Genomic DNA, 19,516 nt, shown 5'->3' on the forward strand with positions numbered 1-19,516 from the left:
AGCCCGAATCCATCCCACGCGGCAAAGCATCGGCTGTAGTAGCAATCTCTATAAGCTGAGACATGCTAGACACGGTGGATTTAATACAAAAATCCCTGATTCCTTTGGGCAGCCCAGAAACATATTTTTCCACGTGCTCATGAAGGGGTATGGGGCGATAAGATGTAGTAGGCCTCAATGCATCCCAAAACTTATTATTATATTGCTCCAAATTCTTACATTTCTTAGCATCCATCTTTGATTCCGTGTCTTTAAGTTCAGGTAATGTGGGCGACTGTTAATTGGGTGATATGAACGTTTATACTGAGAGGCATCATCATTGCTTGAATCTATCTCATTGTATGAAGATATACTACTGTAATTTCTCAGCTGAGAGTAAAAAATCAGCACTAGCACAAAGCTTTGGCTTGCAATCAGGTGCCTCGGGCCCACCAAATCAAGGAATTGAGTGGTATCCTAGCAATGGAACCATGTAACCAGCCTTCCTTCCGTGGATGGGTGGTAAATCCATGATTACAAATTAATTACAGCGGCAAACAATGAATGGAAATTTGAAAATACAAACTTACCTACTGATCTTGGACAATACACATCCGATTGACCCCAAAATTGGTGCATCTTTTGGTATTTCTTTAGCTTTATTGAAAGAGTTGATTTACAATGCGATTCTTCCAATCCCTTTCGGTAGTCCAACTCCCCTTGTTATGATGAATTACCAATAAGTCTTTAATCTGATTTGCCCCTTGATTCGGGCAATCAATTAGCCTTCATCCGCTTTGATGGAGATGGAAAATGCCCCAAATTCAATTATTTGCTGGTCCCTTCACTTGAATAGGCTAAAAACAGCTTCAGTTGTGTTGAATCCAAGTCTTGGAGCTTCCAATTTCTGGCACACTTCCGGAGGTTGTTGGTAAATCCTAATTTCTGTTGCAAATTAGGATTTACAGTAGAGAAATCTGAAATTTCTCAGCCTCCAAGGGTCCAAATGTTGAGATCGTCAGAGCAAGCTAGGAAATGACTGGGAGATGAGAGGGAAAGCTGTAGAGAGAGAAAATTCAGAGTTTTGTCGCGAAGAATGACTAAAAATCAGTCAAATGCAGTTGCTGCCATGCCACAACAGCATATAGATGCAAAGAACTGAAGAAAATCAGTCATTTACTGCTGCTGCCATGTCTCAACAGCCTGTAGATGCTATCTTTTGCTATTGATTGGTCTTTTCCTACCCCCGGCTGCCTCTGAAGGTCCTTCAATGGCTGCAAATGAGACCAACAGCTTCCCCTCTCTCTCTCTTGCAGGCTGAATTTATAGAAATGCTTCTCTTCACCCTCTAAAGACGTTTTTCAGTCTTGCATGGGTATTTTTGACAAGGGGTAGTCTTTCCAAATGGTTTTTTTAGTATTTTTTATAATTAAATATTAATTTTTAGCCTTTAAATACTAAAATTAATCTAATAATTATTTCAGTACCCTAAAAAATAATATGACTAGCCAATGATTAAATTGGCTAGGCAACTTTCATTCCCCAGTGTCTTTGTGCATCTTTGATAATCAAGTTGGCGTTAGGTACCATTAAACGCTACTTCTCTAGTGTCACCAACTGATACTTATGGCCAAATGAATGACCTAGTCCAACAATTCGCACCAAGTACTACCAAGTACTTGTGCAGCATAACTTAGAGCAAGTTTTTCTTTTGACATTCCGTGATTTCTTCGAGTCCCGGGCTCGTAAATTTACTTTAATCCCAGTTGCACCTCAAATGTGCAACATTTACTTAATCATGTGATTAAAAATTAATCCATATGTTAAGTGAGGTTTCAAAAATACATGTCCTCATGACAAGTAGTTTTGTGGTGCTCTAGATTGCAAAAGATAGTAGCTCTCTTTACCACTGAGACTGAATATATTTCAGCCACTGATGCTTTGAAAGAAGCTATTTTGCTTGGCCATTTGGTCAAGGATTTCGGGTTGCCCACCAAAACACATGTACTTGGATGTGATAGCTAAAGTGCTATATGCTTGGCTAAGAATGCCATGTTTCATACACGTATCAAACATATTGATATGCGGTACCACTTTATCAGATAGGTTCTGGATGATGGTGTAATCACACTAAGATCAAAATACAAGATAATCCTATAGATGTTCTCACTAAGTGTTTTGCAAAGGCTCAATATGAGCATTGCATTCTACTCCGGACCTTTAAGTGGGAGGTTGTTGGGTGTAAAGGCCCTTCATTAGGCTTCTTGTGTAAATATTTACTTGTACATGTGAATGCATCCTTATGTGTGTAAGTGTATGGTACCGTAAGTATAAATACATTCTTTTATTCTTTGTGTGTACGATATTGGTGCATACCCTACTCATGTTTTTTGCTCTCTCTGCACTCTCTACTGTTGGACACATTGTACTCCTGTTGTGCACACCCCTTCAACAGGTTGGGAGGCCCACTCTTGATTGTTTTTATTCATGTTTGGCTGTGGAGACTGGAGTGGTGGTGTGAATGCGTTTGAAGTGATTTGACCCTTCTGTTGTTTGTGCTTCTGCGGATGAGCTTTCCGATCAATGGCCAAGGTTTCTTAGAGAGTACTTAGCTATGATACCATGTGAAGAAATGCTCTAAATTCCGAAAACATAAAACCAATCATACGACAAAGCACAAACTGATAATACAAAACATAGTTAGGGCTAGGGTAACTCGAAGATAGTGAATACAATGAATAATGAAGTGAATGACTATTGAATATATAGTGGTCGTGCAACAAATAGATTATGCAATGAATATTGAACCTCAAATTCTTGTATCTTAGGGATTAGGACAGAGGTTATGAGTTGGAGAGTATGTTGAACTTTGAAATGGATCTCAAAATGCAGCTAGGTAGCCTCTTTGTGTCGAACAATAGCAAAAGCAACCAAAGAGGTTGGATTTGATGCAGACAGGAAGTGAGGAGAGAGAGAGACAAAAAACGCAGGTACTTGAGGAGAGAGAAAAATTGGGTGATAGCTAGATATAGTAGACGATTGTGTAGGAAGTAAGGAGAGAGAAACTCAGAAAACACAAATTTTGGATAATGATGATAGTGTCTAACTAATGGCAATAGATCCAGCCAATGATGTTAGCAGCAAATGCAAGCTTTAGATAGTAGGTGACAGCTCTAGTGTACGAGACGATAGCTCCTAGATGCAAGTAACAGCTCTAGGATGTAGATGATGGCTCATAGGTGGAGTTAGAGATTGGAATTAGGCATCAAAAAATGGTAGCAAATAGCAATGGGAAGTTCTAAATGCGATGTCCTCCACGAACGGGGTCTAGGCAATAGAGATATGGCTTTGGAAACTTGCAAAAAAGAGATTAAGGGAGAATGATGGGCTGCATGCCTATTTACAAAAAGTTTGGGACACCCAAGGGTTTTGCATAAGGTTTTTTCTTAATTAAGCATGTTTTGGGGCTGTTTAAATCAAGCTAATGCATTTTTATGTCAACATGCAAGTCATAACAATACCTAGCAAAGTACAATTAGGACTGCTTATGAATACAATGTGAGAGTGCGCAACGGAAGAGGAGCACAAATAAGGAGAGAGAAGGGAAGAGAGACTGAAGGAAGATGAGAATGGAAGCAGAAAATCTGCACTAAATAGTGAAAGAAAGCTGAATACAATGAGGACTGATTAGTCCTTGTGTGCAGCCCAAGGCATCAGTGAGAGCACTGGATCACGCTGATGATGGATGGTAGCGTAGGAAGAGGGAGGGATGGTCCGAATATTGGACTGTGCTTGAATCTTTGTCAAAACATATGATGGACATAATGTTAGAGCTCCTATTGTTCTCGATTGACTCAAATTGAGGCTCATAGGCAGGAGATCACAGTGGAGGACAAGACAAAAATGACTACTAACATGCAAGACATCAGAGCCACACTGCCAAACTATATGTAGGACAGCGCAAACTGTACCCTGATTCATCTAGTGCATAGTATTGTGCATTCACATTCTTGGACTGCCAAATATGCAGTAATATGTCAAAACATGTAGCCTTATAGAAATAGCACAGTCAAGCATCATTCCAAAACTATAGACTTGCTGCACCAACTACAAGGAACATACTTGTAAGGAGGCAACATTAAAATATGCAGTACTATGTCAAGTCCTAGCTATCTACTTCAACAAAGCCAAAATAAAGCATGAAACCTTATGGAAGTAACATGGTTAAGCATCACTAAAAAGATATGGAGACTTGCTTCGTAACTCCAAGAAACATACTTTTATGAAGGCAACATTAAAATACGGTGGCATTGGCAGCCATGTTGCAGCATATGCATACTTGGAGATACACTCTAAGTCTCTCACATATTGACATAGAAAATGGCTCCCTGCTAGGCTGCTTGTAAGTTGAGTTCTAGTCACATATACACGTGCCACTATCAATAAAGTTTGCTAGAGTGTAGAGCATGATGAGGCTTCATCCTGATTGGCAATGGTTAGCCTTTGGCTTGTTGCAGTCTGCTCTGGTTGATGGGACTTCTTGTGTCTCATTTACACATGGCAAGGCTTATGATGATAAATGAAAAGTAACATTGATTTGAACAACAAACTATTTCAACTATAGCACATTGAAGAATAAAAACTAAGTGCTGACATTTAAACTAGAAATATGTAACCATGTAAAGATCTTATAAGCAATCAGATTTCATGTTGGTATTGCAGATTAGTGTCAAAACTATCGCCGTTTCCTGGTATGCAGCATCTGGATGTGGCTGGTGGTACAGGTGTGCTGTGTTTTCAAGATTCTTGGCAAAAAGCAGTTTATAATCTTGTTTTTGGATGCATTATATGAATAGTTAGTGTGTGCATCATAATTCTATCAACTTTCACATACATAGCTCACATGCAACATCTTGTGATATCCTTAGCATAGTCTTTCATACAAAATAAGTCTACTGCCTTCTTGTGTCATACTATTGCTGCTGTGAGCTTGATGAGATTGTTTGTGGAATTAATGGAATTTCAAGGTTATGTTGGTGTTTCAGGTCATTTAATAGGTTACTTATATTTCAGTCAGATATTTGCAGCTTTTTGAACAGGTATTGATATCTCTACGTATGAGCCTCAGTTTTACATCTCCATTTGTAAGCCTCACCTTTACATCTCCGCTTTTGGGCAGACATATATATCTTTGCTTATGAGCCTCACTTTTACATCTCACTTGTCAGCTGCACTCAAAGGATTGGGGTGGGGTGACTACTGTGAGAGTGCACAACGGAAGAAGGAACACGAAGACAGAGAGAGAGAGAGAGAAAGCAGAAAATGAAGGAAGAATACTGCACTGACTGAAGATGAATGCTGAATACAATGATGTGGACTGATCAGTCCCAACACGCAGCCCAAGGCATCAGTGATGGCACCAAATCAGGCTAAGATGATGGCAGCACCAAGTCAGAGTGTGCTGAAATCTGCAAGAAGAAGTAATCAGCCAAGTGTGGGTTGTGGTTATATATAGCCAAACTCCTCTAAAACTAGTCAACTGCTGAAAAGGCCTCTAAATCTGACTGACCTGCTGAAATAGGTGATATGACTGCAATAAATGAAGTCCAACTGCACAGAAAAAATGGACAAATACTGGCAAAATGTCCTAGGCAGTCGTGGAGTAGGTAGGCATTGTCAGAGGGTTTAATCCAATTGATAGATAGAGGAAATGCACAAGAAATGTGCCTAAAATGGAGGAAATGCACTCTAAACTGTCAGAGCTCCAATGTCTCCGTCAGACTCTGATAGGAGCTCACAACCAGGAGATGACATATTGACATGACTAAATAGAGTAGGCTAACACTCCCTTTCAGATCTTGGGAGTGTCTGAATACCCAACAATCTCATATGATGAAGCATAGAAGCCTTGGGTAAAGGCTTCGTGAAGAGATCCAATGCATTGTCCTCCGTGGGACAATAGGCTACCACTAGCTCGGAATCCACGATCCACTGATAAACATAGTGATACTGAACCTCAATGTGTTTCGTGTGGGCATGAAACACCGGGCACTCTGGTTGTCCATGCACAACTCTGTAGGTTCTGTATGTGGAAAGCCACAATCATAGACGGCGGAGCCAAACTGTCTCCATAGCCGTCAAACATAGGGTACGATACTCAGTCTCTGTAGAAGAAAGGGCCACAATAGGTTGCTTCTTGCTGCTCTAAGAGATAGCTTCTGATCTAAGGAAGAAGGCATAACCTGTAGTGGATTGTCTCGAATCCGCATCACTTGCCCAGTTAGAGTCACTCCATTCAGAAAGAGTAACCCCCTCTCTATACATGATCCCGTAGGATCGAGTCCCTTATAAATATCGAAGAACACACAAGGCTGATCTCCAATGATGTTGTGTAGGAGTCTTCATAAAATAAGACAGTAGAGCCACCACAAAAGAAATATCCGAATGAGTGTGGATGAGGGAGATAAGGGGGCTAACAAGACACTTGTAGCGGGTAGCATCTGAAAGGGGATCTCCTGTTGCCACAAGTTTGGACTCAGGGGTCCAAGGGGTAAGAAATAGGTCGACACTTGACCATACCAAACTCCAAAAGTAACTCGGAGGTATATCTGTGCTGTGAGATAAAGATGCCCTCTGCCATCTGATAAATCTCTAGACTAAGGAAGAAGTGTAGGATCCCAAGATCCGTCATCTCAATCTCCTGTCTCAGAATATCTTGAGTCTGATCAACCTCTGTAGTAGAAGTGTTCCCTGTGATGATAAGATCATCCACATATAAGATAATTAAAATACATTTGTCACCCTCAACCTTATAGTAAAGGTTCGGGTCATGAGTTGATCTCTAGAAGCCGTTGTTACGAAAGAAGTGATCAATCCTTTGGTACCAAGCTCTTGGAGTTTGCTTCATGCCATAGAGGACCTTCCGCAATCGATAAACATAGTTCTCCTTTCCTTTGCATAGGAAACCCTAGAGGCTGAGAGACATAAATCTGCTCTTCGAGGATGCCATTCAAGAATGCAGACTTGATGTCCATCTAATAGACAGGCCAATGGTGATGGGTTGCAAGAGCCAAAATAGCTTGAATTGTAGACAAACGAGATGTAGGTGTGAAGGTCTCAAAATAATCCAATCCTGCCCTCTGTGCAAAACTCTTGGTAATAAGCTAGCCTTATGCTTGTCCAAGGAACCATCTGCAAGATAATTGGTCTTATAGACCCCCTTCACACCAATCACCTTTTGTTGTCAAGGATGCGGAACCAACTCCCAAGTCTGATTTTAGTCGATAGATTTGAGCTTATCCTGCATAGCCAATCTTTAAATATCACGTGCAAGAACCTTATCAATTGAGGTAGGATTACTGTCGTGGAGAATCTATGTCATAAGAGCATAGTTCACACAAAGTGAACTATCTTGCTGGGCCTATAAATGAGCTGATTTGCGTGGACTTGTAGGAGTAGCAAGAAAATGGGTAACACCTATATCCTCCATGAGCCACCGATACCATCGAGGAACGGTGATAGGCTCATCATGCTGTGAGAGAGGTTGTGGGGCCTTTGGTACATGCAAAGCACATGTCTGGGAAAGGGACTCCCCCTCACTAAGTGAAGGTACGTCCTCTGCATTTGAAGGAAGCTCCCTAGCTAATGGCTGTACATCCCTAGAAGACTGAGGGGATGCAAAAGGGGTAGGGGTACTCTCTAAAGGAGTAGAGAAACCCGTAAGTGGTGGTAGAGGAGGTGGTGGTGGAGGGGGAGGAGCCAATGATGGAGGAGGGATGCGGAGAGGTAACTTGGGGGAAAGGAGAGGTATAGAGGGCAAGGAAGGGGTAGGCGATGACGAAGAATCACTTGCACTAGAACCATTCATCAGATCCTTGGAGGCCGCAGTCTCGTTGAAGATCACATTTTTACTCACCTTAATCTTTCGTGTCGTAGGATCATAGAGCCGGAATCCCTTCGTGGTAGTGTTGTACCCCATGAAGATGAGCTTTCTCGACTTAGAGTCAAGCTTGGTCTTCCTCTTCTTCTTGTCCACATGGATAAATTCATCATATCCAAAGATGTGAAAGTGAGACATGGAAGGCTTTTGTCCAAAGAAAGCCTCATATGGAGTCATGTCCTGCAAAGCTGAGGTAGGAGAATGGTTGCGGATGTGAATTGCAGTCGCCAACGCCTACCAACGCTCCCCCCCCCCCCCCCCCCAAAAAAAAAAAAAGGAAGTGAGGTAATCCGTGATGCTCTAGTGTCGATCGGGCCATCTCTAGCATGGTCCGATTCATACACTTCACCACACCATTCTCCGATGGTGTGCTCAGATGGGTATACTCCACCCGAATGCCGTGATCCTTGCAAAATTGAGAAAAGAGGTGAGAGGTAAACTCTCCATCATGATCAGCTTGAATACCACGAACTTTGAAGGTTGCATGCTTCTCAGCAAACACCTTCCACTTGTAGAGACAGTACGCCTCGCTATTGTACTCCAAGAAGTACAGTCACCCAACAACTGAAGCTGTCAACAATCAGTATGAAGTACTTGGCCTTCCCAAGGGAGGCTGTATCCATGGGCCTGCAAAGGTCTATATGAATCAACTTGAGCCGTGTAGAAGCCCTTCGAGTGGGAACTTGTGTGGAGGTGGCTACTGATGTTGCTTGCTCGTCAGCCAATCTTGCTGAAAGGTCTTGTGAGAAGAAGCTCCACTATCCACATGCCACGGCTTTTCCTGAGTGGAAGAAGCAAGGGGTGTATCTTGATTGGCAAAGACATGTATAAAGACAGACTCTGTTGTGGCGGGTGTAGCTTTTGAATCCTGCTCCTTTGGCTTCAAATGGGGGTACTTTTGTCAACACTTCTCTTCGAGGTGAGTGCCCTTTTCACAATGTGGGCACTTGGGCTTCTTCTCGTTCTTCTCGTTCTTCTTGTTCTCCTACTTCTTATCCTTGGCCTTCTCCTTTTTCTTCTTTTTGCCATTGGTACGTGTAATAAAAGCATTGGAGGAGCATGAACCACTGGCCTCTACCTCTCTCAGTCGCTCGCCTCTACCTTTCTAAGTCGCTCATTATGCTCCAAGACAAGCAGCGAAAGCTCTTCCTATAAGAGTCTCTCGTGGGTCTCTCCCTCCTCTCTCCGTGTTCATTTTCTTCGAGACCAGTCATACGCTTCCGCATTTGGTGTACTCTAACAAATGTCACATGTGCACATTGATATAGGAGCAGGGTTGTCATGTCAGATGGTGTTCAATTAGTGCCATCCAATATTGGTACGGTACTAATCGGACTAATAAATCTTGTACCTATGCCCGATTAAAATTTTTAAAACATATAATTTAAAGTCTATACTTAATGTTTGGACTTAACATATACATTTAGAGACTTTTCAAAACTAAGTGCAAAAGAGTGTTGAAACAAGACTCAACTTCAAAGTCTGAAGATTCAAAAATATAGTATGAAATAGTAAACCAACAACTTTATTATGAGCCAAATAACATTCTCATACAATAAAGGTTTACAAAATTGTATAATGAGGATGTAGGAGATCTAGGACTCTTAGGTGGACTTGGCACTGGCTGAATGATTTGCTCGAGGCTATTAGACGATTGTGCCATTTGCTTTGTTGAGCGATCAGCCTTGCCTTGAGCAATGTTGTGCCTGTGGTGCTCATTATCCTTTTGGGCAGTCAAAGGCTCCTCGAGCACTAGTGGTCCTTGTGCACGCTCGATAGTTACCTCTGATATCTGCTTGCTAAGCATGCTAGGTTGAGGCTCTTTCTTTCGAGCACTCATGTTTGCTTTCTTGCCTCGAGACCTAGAGTTTCTCTTAGATTTCCTCTTGTGCTTCGTTGCTTTTGATGCACTCTGGCCTTCAGCTGATAGAGGTGGTGTAGCAGGGAATTTTGGTACCCAAATCCATCGGTTACCTGCGTAGTACCCTTGAGTACGTAGCAACGCTTTGGATATCCATCGCGGCGTTGTGCTGACCCTCCATCGATGCCTGCGTCTATAAGGCTTGGGCTTCTTTTGGGGTCTTCTACAATATTTGTAAGTCCAAAGCCCGTTCTTGGCATTGTCTCTTGACCTTCTTGTTTCCGGCATGGCCTCACTCACTGGTTCTCGTTGTTCGACCTGTGCTTGTATTAACTCTTCCAACAAGTCCTTGCTCTCGTTAGTAGGCTTGACTATTACGTCAGCACCTTCCTTGCCTTTCCCTTGAGGTTTGATGAGGTCACCCTTGCTAAAGGTTGTGACTATCCTCACACCCGGTAGTGTCAGGTGTATCCTCTGTGCTACATAGTCGGCCTCACACTTGGCTGCCCTTTTGAAGGGTCTTCCTAGGAGGGTTTTTTTCCCGCAGCTAGCACTACTTGGAGGAACATGAAATAGGATAGGCAAGCTTTCTGTTTCAATTGTCGCAAGGATTTTGCACTTCTCTATGAGTGCTTGTGGGTGTCCTCCATAAGGGCTAAGAGTTGCACTAGTCGGTGTGAGCTCTGGTTGGCCTAGTAGGGTCCATGATTCATAGGTCAAGATGTTAAAATCTGCTCCTTCATCAATCAGAGCATCGATAGTATGCTCTCTTTTCGCGGTGAGTTTGACCCTAAGATAAGCAGGTGGTACTGCGTCTTTATCTTCCGGGTCTTGGCTTGTAAATTCAAGCCTTCTGATAGATGCCCTTGAGTCCCCAACTGCACGACCAAACGTGGATTCTCCACCAATGTCTTGGGTCGTCTATGCAGTGTTGCTCAAGGTACATCTCTCGTCAAGAGTGTCATGTCTAGTCATCTTGGCCTTTATAGCTTGCTGATGTTGCATTTCGCTTTGACTAGACATGGTATGAACACAATGTCTTTGTGTTCTCGTGGTGTGGCCTTTTTGCCCTTGATGGCTAGATTGGCCCATTGATGTTCTAGGGTCTCTGTTTCTCTCTGTTCGGGTATGGGCTTTTGGTTGTTTTTTGCAAGTGAGGTTCCATGCTTGTGTAAAGCTATTACTATACTAGGGTTCAATTTTGAGGACCTGTCACTGTGCGCGTTTTCTCTCGAACCTACTTGGGGGAGGTGCGGAGGGGGCAGTCCCCTCCCGGCCCGCAGGGCCGGCCCGCAGGGCCGTTACGGTAAACACCATTCGCAATTTGGAGGACCGTTTATAGCCAAATTTTGAACTACTTGCTCTAGGTTTCAGCCCAGTGATGGATCTGTGATGTGCCTTTAGCTCTACGTGGTCTTTGGGGTCAATTTCGGGGTTTAGATGCGTCAGAATTTGTGTTCTAGATACTTGCCCGATTTTGACAGTTTTCTGTCCGATTCTCAGAAGTCCGATTTTCAGGAGTCCGATTATCAGAATCGGACGTCCGATTTTGGGTTGGTCCGATCGGCCCAGTGGTCCGATTTTGGTCACGTCCGATTCTGGGAGTCGGATCGAAATAGTGGTCCGATTTTCCGACTGGTCCGATTCTGACTGGTCCGATTCGGACAGGGGTGGGTTCAATTTCCTCGATTGGACGAGATGTCCGATCGGACAGGTTGGTCCGAGTCTGAGTAGTCCGAGTGGTCCGATTTCCAAAATCGGACGGGTTGGTCCGAGTGGTCCGATTGGACAGGATGGTCGATCGGACGGTTGTCCTAGCGTCCGATTATGGATTGGTCCGAGTGGTCCGAGTCCGAGTGTCCGAGTATGGACTGGTCCGAGTGGTCCGAGTCCGAATGTTCGAGTATGGATTGGTTCGATTCTGGGACTCGGACGGCCTGGTCTGACTACGCGGCCGACGGCCCGCGAGTTGCACGCGATGCCTCTAGATTGACGTCTACTACACCGAATCGTCCAGCGCCTTCCAGATAGGTGCAAGACACTACAAGGAAATGCCAGACATGCCTGGAACCACTGTGGTGCTCAAATCGAATGGCGCTCCAAGGATCTGTGCCCCTATTTCCCTATTTTAGCCTGTTATACAGCAACAGAGAACCCTACTGTTTGTTTCTTTTTCTTTGTTTTTTTCCTATCCTAAATGCATCCAAATCAGAAAGTAAATACCTACACTACTCCATCTCATAACATAAATCTCAAAAAATCAAAAAACCTACTTGCCAAGGAGATCGAATACCATCTTCAACCCCCTTACTTCCTACCTATCTCAAGCACCGGTTCGGGGGAAACCCCTTACTTTGATGCTCGATTCGAAGCGCGCAAGCGCTCAAGGCTTGAATCCGTTGGTCCCGGCAACGGAACCAAAATGTGGGAGCTTTCACTCAACCACCAAGATCCACGGACTGCTTATTGTTTCAAGCGTTCCAAGCCGAGCACTAATGGCTACCTCTCACATAACCGACACGCCATTCATATCTACGGGTGTAGTGAGCTTACCTCCGTGCCGTTCGAGTTACCTCCTCTCCCGCGCACTCCGGTAGCTCCACGATCCAAGTGCAAGCTTCAAGCAAGCTCGATCCTCCCGCTCCAAGCTCCAAGCTCCATTGCTGCGAGCAAGACAAGAGAAGGGAAGAGAAGAGAAGAAGAGAGGAGAAGATGGAGAGCTTCTCCTCCTCGGTCCCTCACCCTCACACACACACTCCCTCCCACTCTCGAGCACAAGCTCAAGCAAGCAAGAAGAAGAAGAAGAAGAAGAAGAAGAAGAAGAGGAGAGCTACTTTTGGCCACACACAAGAATGAGCTTCTCCTCCTCGGTCCCTCACCCTCACACACTCACTCCCTCCCACTCTCAAGCCCAAGCTCAAGCAAGCAAGAAGAAGAAGAAGAAGAAGAAGAAGAAGAGGAGAGCTACTTTTGGCCACACACAAGAATGAGTTTCTCATTCACTTTTCAACTTTATATACAAAACCCTAAATCCCTTTTGGGCGGTCATCCCCTTTTCCCCTTTTTACATGGCCGGCCGTAGCTTAGGCCCCTTTTTCCCATTGTCCTTCTATCTTTCTAGCTTCCTTTCCACCGCCCGTCCACATTTACAAATTGCACGGGTGAGAGCCCGGCGCTCCTTGAATTAAACCATGATGCGCTTGTGCTTTTTTACAAAAGTTTTGACTTGCGCTTTTCCTTGTGCGCTTTTCTCCCTGATTTAGGACTCTTCTCCTTGTGCGTCTTCGTCTTCCGTTTCTCTTTGCCTTGGCCTTTGTCTTTGTCTTCTGCTTAAGCTTTTCCGGATTTCCACCTTCGTTCATTTGAGGGTTAACAGATGTGATGAGGTATGGATGTGTCCAATAGCAACTCGAAGTGTGTGAGAAAGTTGAGTATCCATATATCTTGGCCTCACTATGAAACCATCATGGGAAAGTTGCAAAAAGTGACATTGGTATTGTGCCAACTTCGTGCCTAATGGAAAAGGGGGACTTGGACCAAGTCCTCTCTGTCTCCACTTTAGTGATGTCTGCTCTGATCACTCTATTCAACTCTAAATGGCTAAGGCTCAAAGTGGGACAATCAAAGGTGTAATCGAACGGTGGCAATCTGTCTATATTCATGCCATGCAAGTTCAACCATGTGGTCATATGTATATATCAACATTGTCCATCTCCCTCGCTGCAAGCTATCTCGAAGACTCTAGAGCTAGCCTAGGGTATCGGTCTTTATAAAGCTGCCATATGCTCTGGAGGAAGGTGATTGCCTGGAATAGTGCCTCCACTACCATGGGTGATGCACCCAACTCTGCTCGGATGATCTCTTGTGGTATTGAGCCTTTCGCCCTCATCATACATGCTATCATCATGACCAACAGTCCCTCCATATATTCCAAGTCATCATAATGTTGTGCTTCAAGTTCGTCATAGTCCATGAGAGGTGCTTGTCTGGTATGATAAAGGCTTGGGCCCCAAATGGCTGCTCCATAGAGTAGTGTGGGCATAACTTAAGTGTCAAAGAGCCGCAATTTGGTATGGGCTCGTGGAACTGTATGCGTGCACACTGTTGCTGTAGAGTGCCCAAAGCTACATATGCCCGTGCAAGCCTAACCTCTGAAGTCTCCTTCTATGAAAATTGTGGCCCTTTGAAAGTGACCCCAAGGTATACATATTGTCTAACCATTTTCACAGACTGACCGTCATACTTAAAGTGATGCTCTGAGCGTGTCACCCAAGTTGCTGAGGTGTTAAAGACCATAATTTTAGTCTTTCCAAGGTTAACCTTGAGGCCTTTCTCTTCATGAAACACATGCAATGCATCCAGATGTCGTTGTAGCCCCTCGGGTGAATTTGAGATGAGCACAATATCACTTGCATATAATAAAATTGTTATCAATACCCAAGCCAAGCTGGCTCCCATACCACCCCATCTTTGTATGTAATGTGAAATCTCATCAATGTACAATCCAAGCAGCAAAGGAGAGAGCGGACAGCCTTGCTTTACACCAATCGTGCTAGATACTGAGTTTGTTGTGCCTCTAGGCACTCGTACTCTACTTGTCACTCTCTTATACAATGTATAAATACACCATTGCATATCCTTTGGGACCCCAATGGTTTGCAATCTTTGCATGAGTCTTGCATGTGGTACTATATTGGAAGCTTTGTAGAAATCCACGAAACAACAATAGATTTTTTGCCTTCGTGATCGTTCCTCCTCAATCAAGGCCCTCAGCATGAATATATGGTCTAATGTATTGTATCCTTGGTGGAAGCCAGCTTGTCTTGCAGACCGTATCCCCTTTGTTTCAGCCCACCAACTCAACTCATGCTCCACAATAGAGGCATATATCTTCGCTAGCATACGACCAATAATAATAGTGCGGTAGTTGTTAGTGACCAATGGATCTTCGTTCTTAAAACTTGGCACTATTATGTGGTCGCACCAACTTGTTGGAAACCCCTCACATACATCTCTATTGAAGATATTTGACAAGATAGGGGCCAATGCATAATATGCATGTGCGAAATGTTCTGCCACAAGGCCATCTTGATCATTTGCTCTCCCATTCTTTAACCTCCAAATGGCATACCTTACCACCTTTTTCGTAAAAAATCCACATTGTGTTGGCCTAGAGTTTGATGGATAGAGAATCTGCTCTTGTGATGGAACATCATACAGTGCACTAGCATGTTCATGCCATACCGTAGGCAATGTCAATTGAATTGGGATTCGTCTACCATGAAAATTTCTCCATGCCTTCTTGTTGTCCCTGCTCAAAAAAACTGATGCATCTTAGAATCTAGTTTGGCTAGATAGTCCCTCTTCTTTTTCCGCACAAGGTGATGGAAGATATTCCGTGCATGCTTGTGTGTGCATGCCCCTAGTGTAACATCCCTCTAGAGGCGGGTCCTAGTTTGTCTGCACTCATCATCATACCAAGCATTTTGAGGGACAGTGCATTTGCGTGGTGCAGTAGAGCCCATCTTACATGGGAATGCCTCTGTATTTGCTATATGTAAAACCTTCGCTAGAGATTTAGTAACACCCTTCAGTGGTTCATGTTGGTCTAGTTGGCTTAAGCCATCTATACTGCATCACTATAGATATGCGAAGTTTGCTCTAGAAACTCATAGTGTGGAAATGTGTGTACCTGTGTGTATGTTTCCTATAGTTAACCACATGCTAGCGTGAGTTTTAGGATTGCATGGTCGACTGCTAGATGGATTGGGTTGTCAGATATCTCAAAATGCTTATTTTTTTCAATTAATGCTAGCAGTCCATTACGTAGTCCACACAATGTTGGCTTCCTTTTTGCTGTTCCAACAAGTGACAACATCCGTTCCCGGCCATCTCGATAAGCCATTGAATATAGCTAATCTGTGAGCACTTCCTAATGCTAGCAAATGGGATCCATATGCTGTCATTTCCTTGTCTTGAGATGTCTTGTCAAGCCCTAGTTCTCGTCCAATGCCAACTCCTTAAACATCTTATGTTGAATATCATAAAAGGCTGACTACTCACTTCGTGTTCAAGCATTAAAGTCTCCCATTAGTAGTATGTCCTCAATGCTTGCATACCTCATAATGTCCTCGTGTAGTACTTGAAATGGTGATCCCTCCCTAGGGGCAAGTGTTGAATAGACAGGTGGGAAGTAACATACTGGAACATATAGATCCCTTGGGGCGCCCTATCCTTAGCCTTATCCACATACATCTACCCTGCACATCTCGCAACACCACATGAATCATGTCTTGGAGGCTCTCACGATAAAGAATAGCCACCCCACCCAATCCTCTGGTTGCCCTTGGCCTACAAGGTTGAGGTCTGTAAACACTCTCCCATTTGTATCCCACAACATCTGGTAATCTAGAACTTATACATTGATGTGTCTTTGTATAAGTAGCTATGTCTATCCCACGAATAGTATCCTCAAAATAACTTGCATCAAGTCTCATTGAACCATTACAATTCCAAATGGACATCCTTAACGTGTCATAGGCCGCGTACCATCTTTGTGACCATCGTTCTGCTATGATTACTTTGCCATCTCTATACATAGCATACTTGCCTTCTTTACGTGCCTCCAACACTGTTGGCATGCTAGCCCTTCTATGCTCTAACTGTGCGGGTGTGAGATCCTCATCGAGATAAAGCTTTTCGCCTTTCAAAGCCTTTCTTTTTGAGAGGAAGGCCCTCTTATTATCCATGTCCTCAAATTTTAGCATGAGGATCCAACCTCTTTTGTCACTTGGATCACCCATCCTCCAGGCATTCATAATGTGTGTCTAATCGTACCCATCTTAGCACAAAGTGTTTTAGCATCCTCTAGGGGGTTCCTTTTTCAATCCACCCCACCACACAAACACTTAATGCATGGAGTTTCCTTTTTGCTTCCTCTTCTAATGTTGTGCTTATCATTTCTACTTTATTTTGAGGCATCCCTTTATTTCTTTTGACTATCTTAATCCATTGTGCATTTTCTTTCATTGTATGCTCGACATTTTCTACTTTATTTTGAGCTCTCTCTACCACATTCACCCATGTGTGCATGTCCTTTTTTGAACTTTCCACCTCTTTCTTTAATTCTGGTGCAACTAGCATTGCTATTTGTGCATCCATCATCGACTTGTGTGTTGCTAATTCTTTCTTGCACGCCTGCCTTTTCAGTTCAATAATCTCCATATCCTTGGCCGCCCTGTGTGCATTTGTATCAGATTTCAATGTGTCCATATCTATTTTCCATGCATCGCTTACTTTGTTCAAGTTATTTGTCATCTCAACCTGTAGGTCCAGCCCTTAATGCATCATTTCCTGTTTGCATCTATATCAGCACTTAGTTCCCTTTTGAATGGCTCTTGCAATTTTTCATATATGTCTTTTTGCTTTGTATCTATGTCATTCATGACTTTTTGTTGCATGTTGCTTGACATCTCCATACATGCTTTCAGATTTGCATCCATTCTAGCATTTAATTCCTTTCCTCATGATTCATGCATTGCATTCATGTCACTTGTCACCTTGTCAATCTTTGGCATACATATTGCTGCAATCTCATCTCTTATGAGGGCTTTCATGTCATCCAAAACTACTTGTTGCAATTAGCCTTTGCATCTTTGTCCCTCACTTGGCACTTGTGGGAGTGGAATTTTCACAAGCTCTCCTTCTGTTTTGTCTATAGTAAAACTTTTAGTCTTTAGTTGGAGTCTTGTACCATCCCACTGATGCAGTGCCTCCTATGGTCAGCCCAATTGGTTGTGTGTCAAGTTCAGTCTCATGTCCATTGGTTTCTCGTTCAGGAGTCTCTGCCATCTAGCAATCTAAGACATCCACTCAATGCCTCTGCGCACTGTCTGAAGACTGTTCTTCAGATCTGCACTTGCCTGTCACTGCTGCGCTACCCCTGCGTGTTCAGTTTCTGCCTCTCTTGCAGGGCTAGTGCATAAGCGCCCCACACCTGATATAGGCCACAGAGAGAGAGAGAGAGAGAGAGAGAGAGAGAGAGAGAGAGAGAGAGAGAGAGAGAGAGAAGAGGATGGGTAGTCAAGAAGATGGATTTGAAGACTTGATGGTGGAGGGTGGAGTGATTGAGGGAGTAGAAAGTGTAGAGAGGTTGAGGAAGTAGAGATAGCTTGAGGGAGTAGAGAGCTTGAGATGGCAAGAGTGTTGGAAGGAGTAGAGAATGCTTGAAGGATGAAGGAGGGGGGGGAGGAGAGTATTTTAGGGTTTAGAGTTGGTGAGAAGAGAGAGAGAGAGAGAGAGAGAGAGAGAGAGAGAGAGTGTGTGTGTGTGTGTGCATGTACTATGTACTATGGGCAATAGGTATGGGCCATGGCCCTTCATGATTCATTCATGCCACATGGCCATAATCCATTGAATCTTGATGATTTGGGGGTTTGGGGGGGGAGAGAGAGGTTTTTGTGGGGGGGGGATTTGTCATGTCACATCAACATGTGTGAGAGAGGAGGGGAAAAGAGAGTAAATGAGAGAGAGAATGTGATGGATGATTAGTGATAGAGTTGTTGGAGAGTGGCTGTTGCATCCGGTAGAAAATGTGCAGGGAAATGGTCAGCAGACATGCAGGAAAGCGGGCACTTTGACCAGGCGGATGTGTAGTTGACCAGGTGGATGTGCAGGAGGGAACCCTTTGGTTGTGGGTCTGGACTGGATGGGCCAGACGGAATTGGAGGGATCATACTGGATGGATCGATCCATCTGTCAGATGCAGACAACCTTGCATGATGCGAGCAAGATGTCTGCTAGGAGTGCTACTGCTGGTTGTGTTCAGAAGGAAAATAGTTGCCTTTATCCATGGGTTCAATATCAGCTGATCATAGTACGAGACTTAGTAAAGTTTTGTTTCTTTAATTTATTTGATCTGATGTGACCAGTAGGATTTGCACTCTATTAAATGTGCTGAAAGATCCTTTTCTGGATGATTATCTTTTGGCAAGCACCTTGCAAAAATTCTAAATTTAGTAAGACTTGCATGAATGTTCTAAAATTTGATTCAAATTCTGGACCCTGTCTTGTATTTAATTGTAACTTCTTTGTGTTAGCTGCTTGCTTATCATTTCTGGTGTTTCATTTGTGTATTTTCAATCTTGGGAGTGTACATAATGTTTGCGTTGAGTGTTGTATCAGGTAGGTATATGATCATGTGCAATATATCTATCTAGTGATTTATTGCTGTATAAATGTGGGGATATCCCTCTTTTTAAACATATGCAAAACCAACAAAACAGGCACTCTGTTGTTAACTGTTGAATTCAACAACACTTTGTTTGTGTTAATGGCAAATCTTCTCTGTCCATTTCAATATTGAAACAGTTTCCAGCTGATTTTGCAGAGAAGCAAACCCCTACTTAAGGTGTGCAGTGCACTCAGTTCATTCTCCCATAAATTTTAATGCAGGTGATGTTGCATTTCGTGTTCTAGAAGCAATGCATTCTCGTGAACGTATGGGCATACCTGCCCAGTCTTCTGATGTAGAGGCAAAGGATGATACACGCGTCTTTGTATGTGATATCAATCCAGCTATGCTCAATGTTGGGAAAAAGAGGGCCCAAGAGAGAGGTATGGCAAAACTCATAATATGTATGTCTTAAAATGATTGCTTACTTGCTGAAAAGAATTGCTATACCCTGCAGCTATTCTTAAGTATTTGGCCTCATTGTGGCCTGTACATTCATAGCAAA

General features: G+C 43.4%; 1 protein-coding gene across 1 annotated transcript in view; it reads left to right on the forward strand.

Annotated features, from left to right (window-relative positions):
* LOC148022349 (S-adenosyl-L-methionine-dependent methyltransferases superfamily protein) overlaps positions 1 to 19,516 on the forward strand; it is an 84,521-nt gene that overhangs the window by 43,266 nt on the left and 21,739 nt on the right. The window contains exons 4-5 of the mRNA XM_087697972.1: positions 4,702 to 4,763; positions 19,233 to 19,394. Of these exons, the coding sequence (XP_087554098.1) occupies positions 4,702 to 4,763; positions 19,233 to 19,394 (224 nt within the window). The remainder of the gene's footprint in view (positions 1 to 4,701; positions 4,764 to 19,232; positions 19,395 to 19,516) is intronic.

The sequence above is a fragment of the Lygodium microphyllum genome, chromosome 17 (assembly GCF_053477565.2).
Source record: "Lygodium microphyllum isolate KBCC chromosome 17, Lygodium_microphyllum_v1.1.10, whole genome shotgun sequence".
Lineage (NCBI taxonomy): Eukaryota > Viridiplantae > Streptophyta > Polypodiopsida > Schizaeales > Lygodiaceae > Lygodium > Lygodium microphyllum.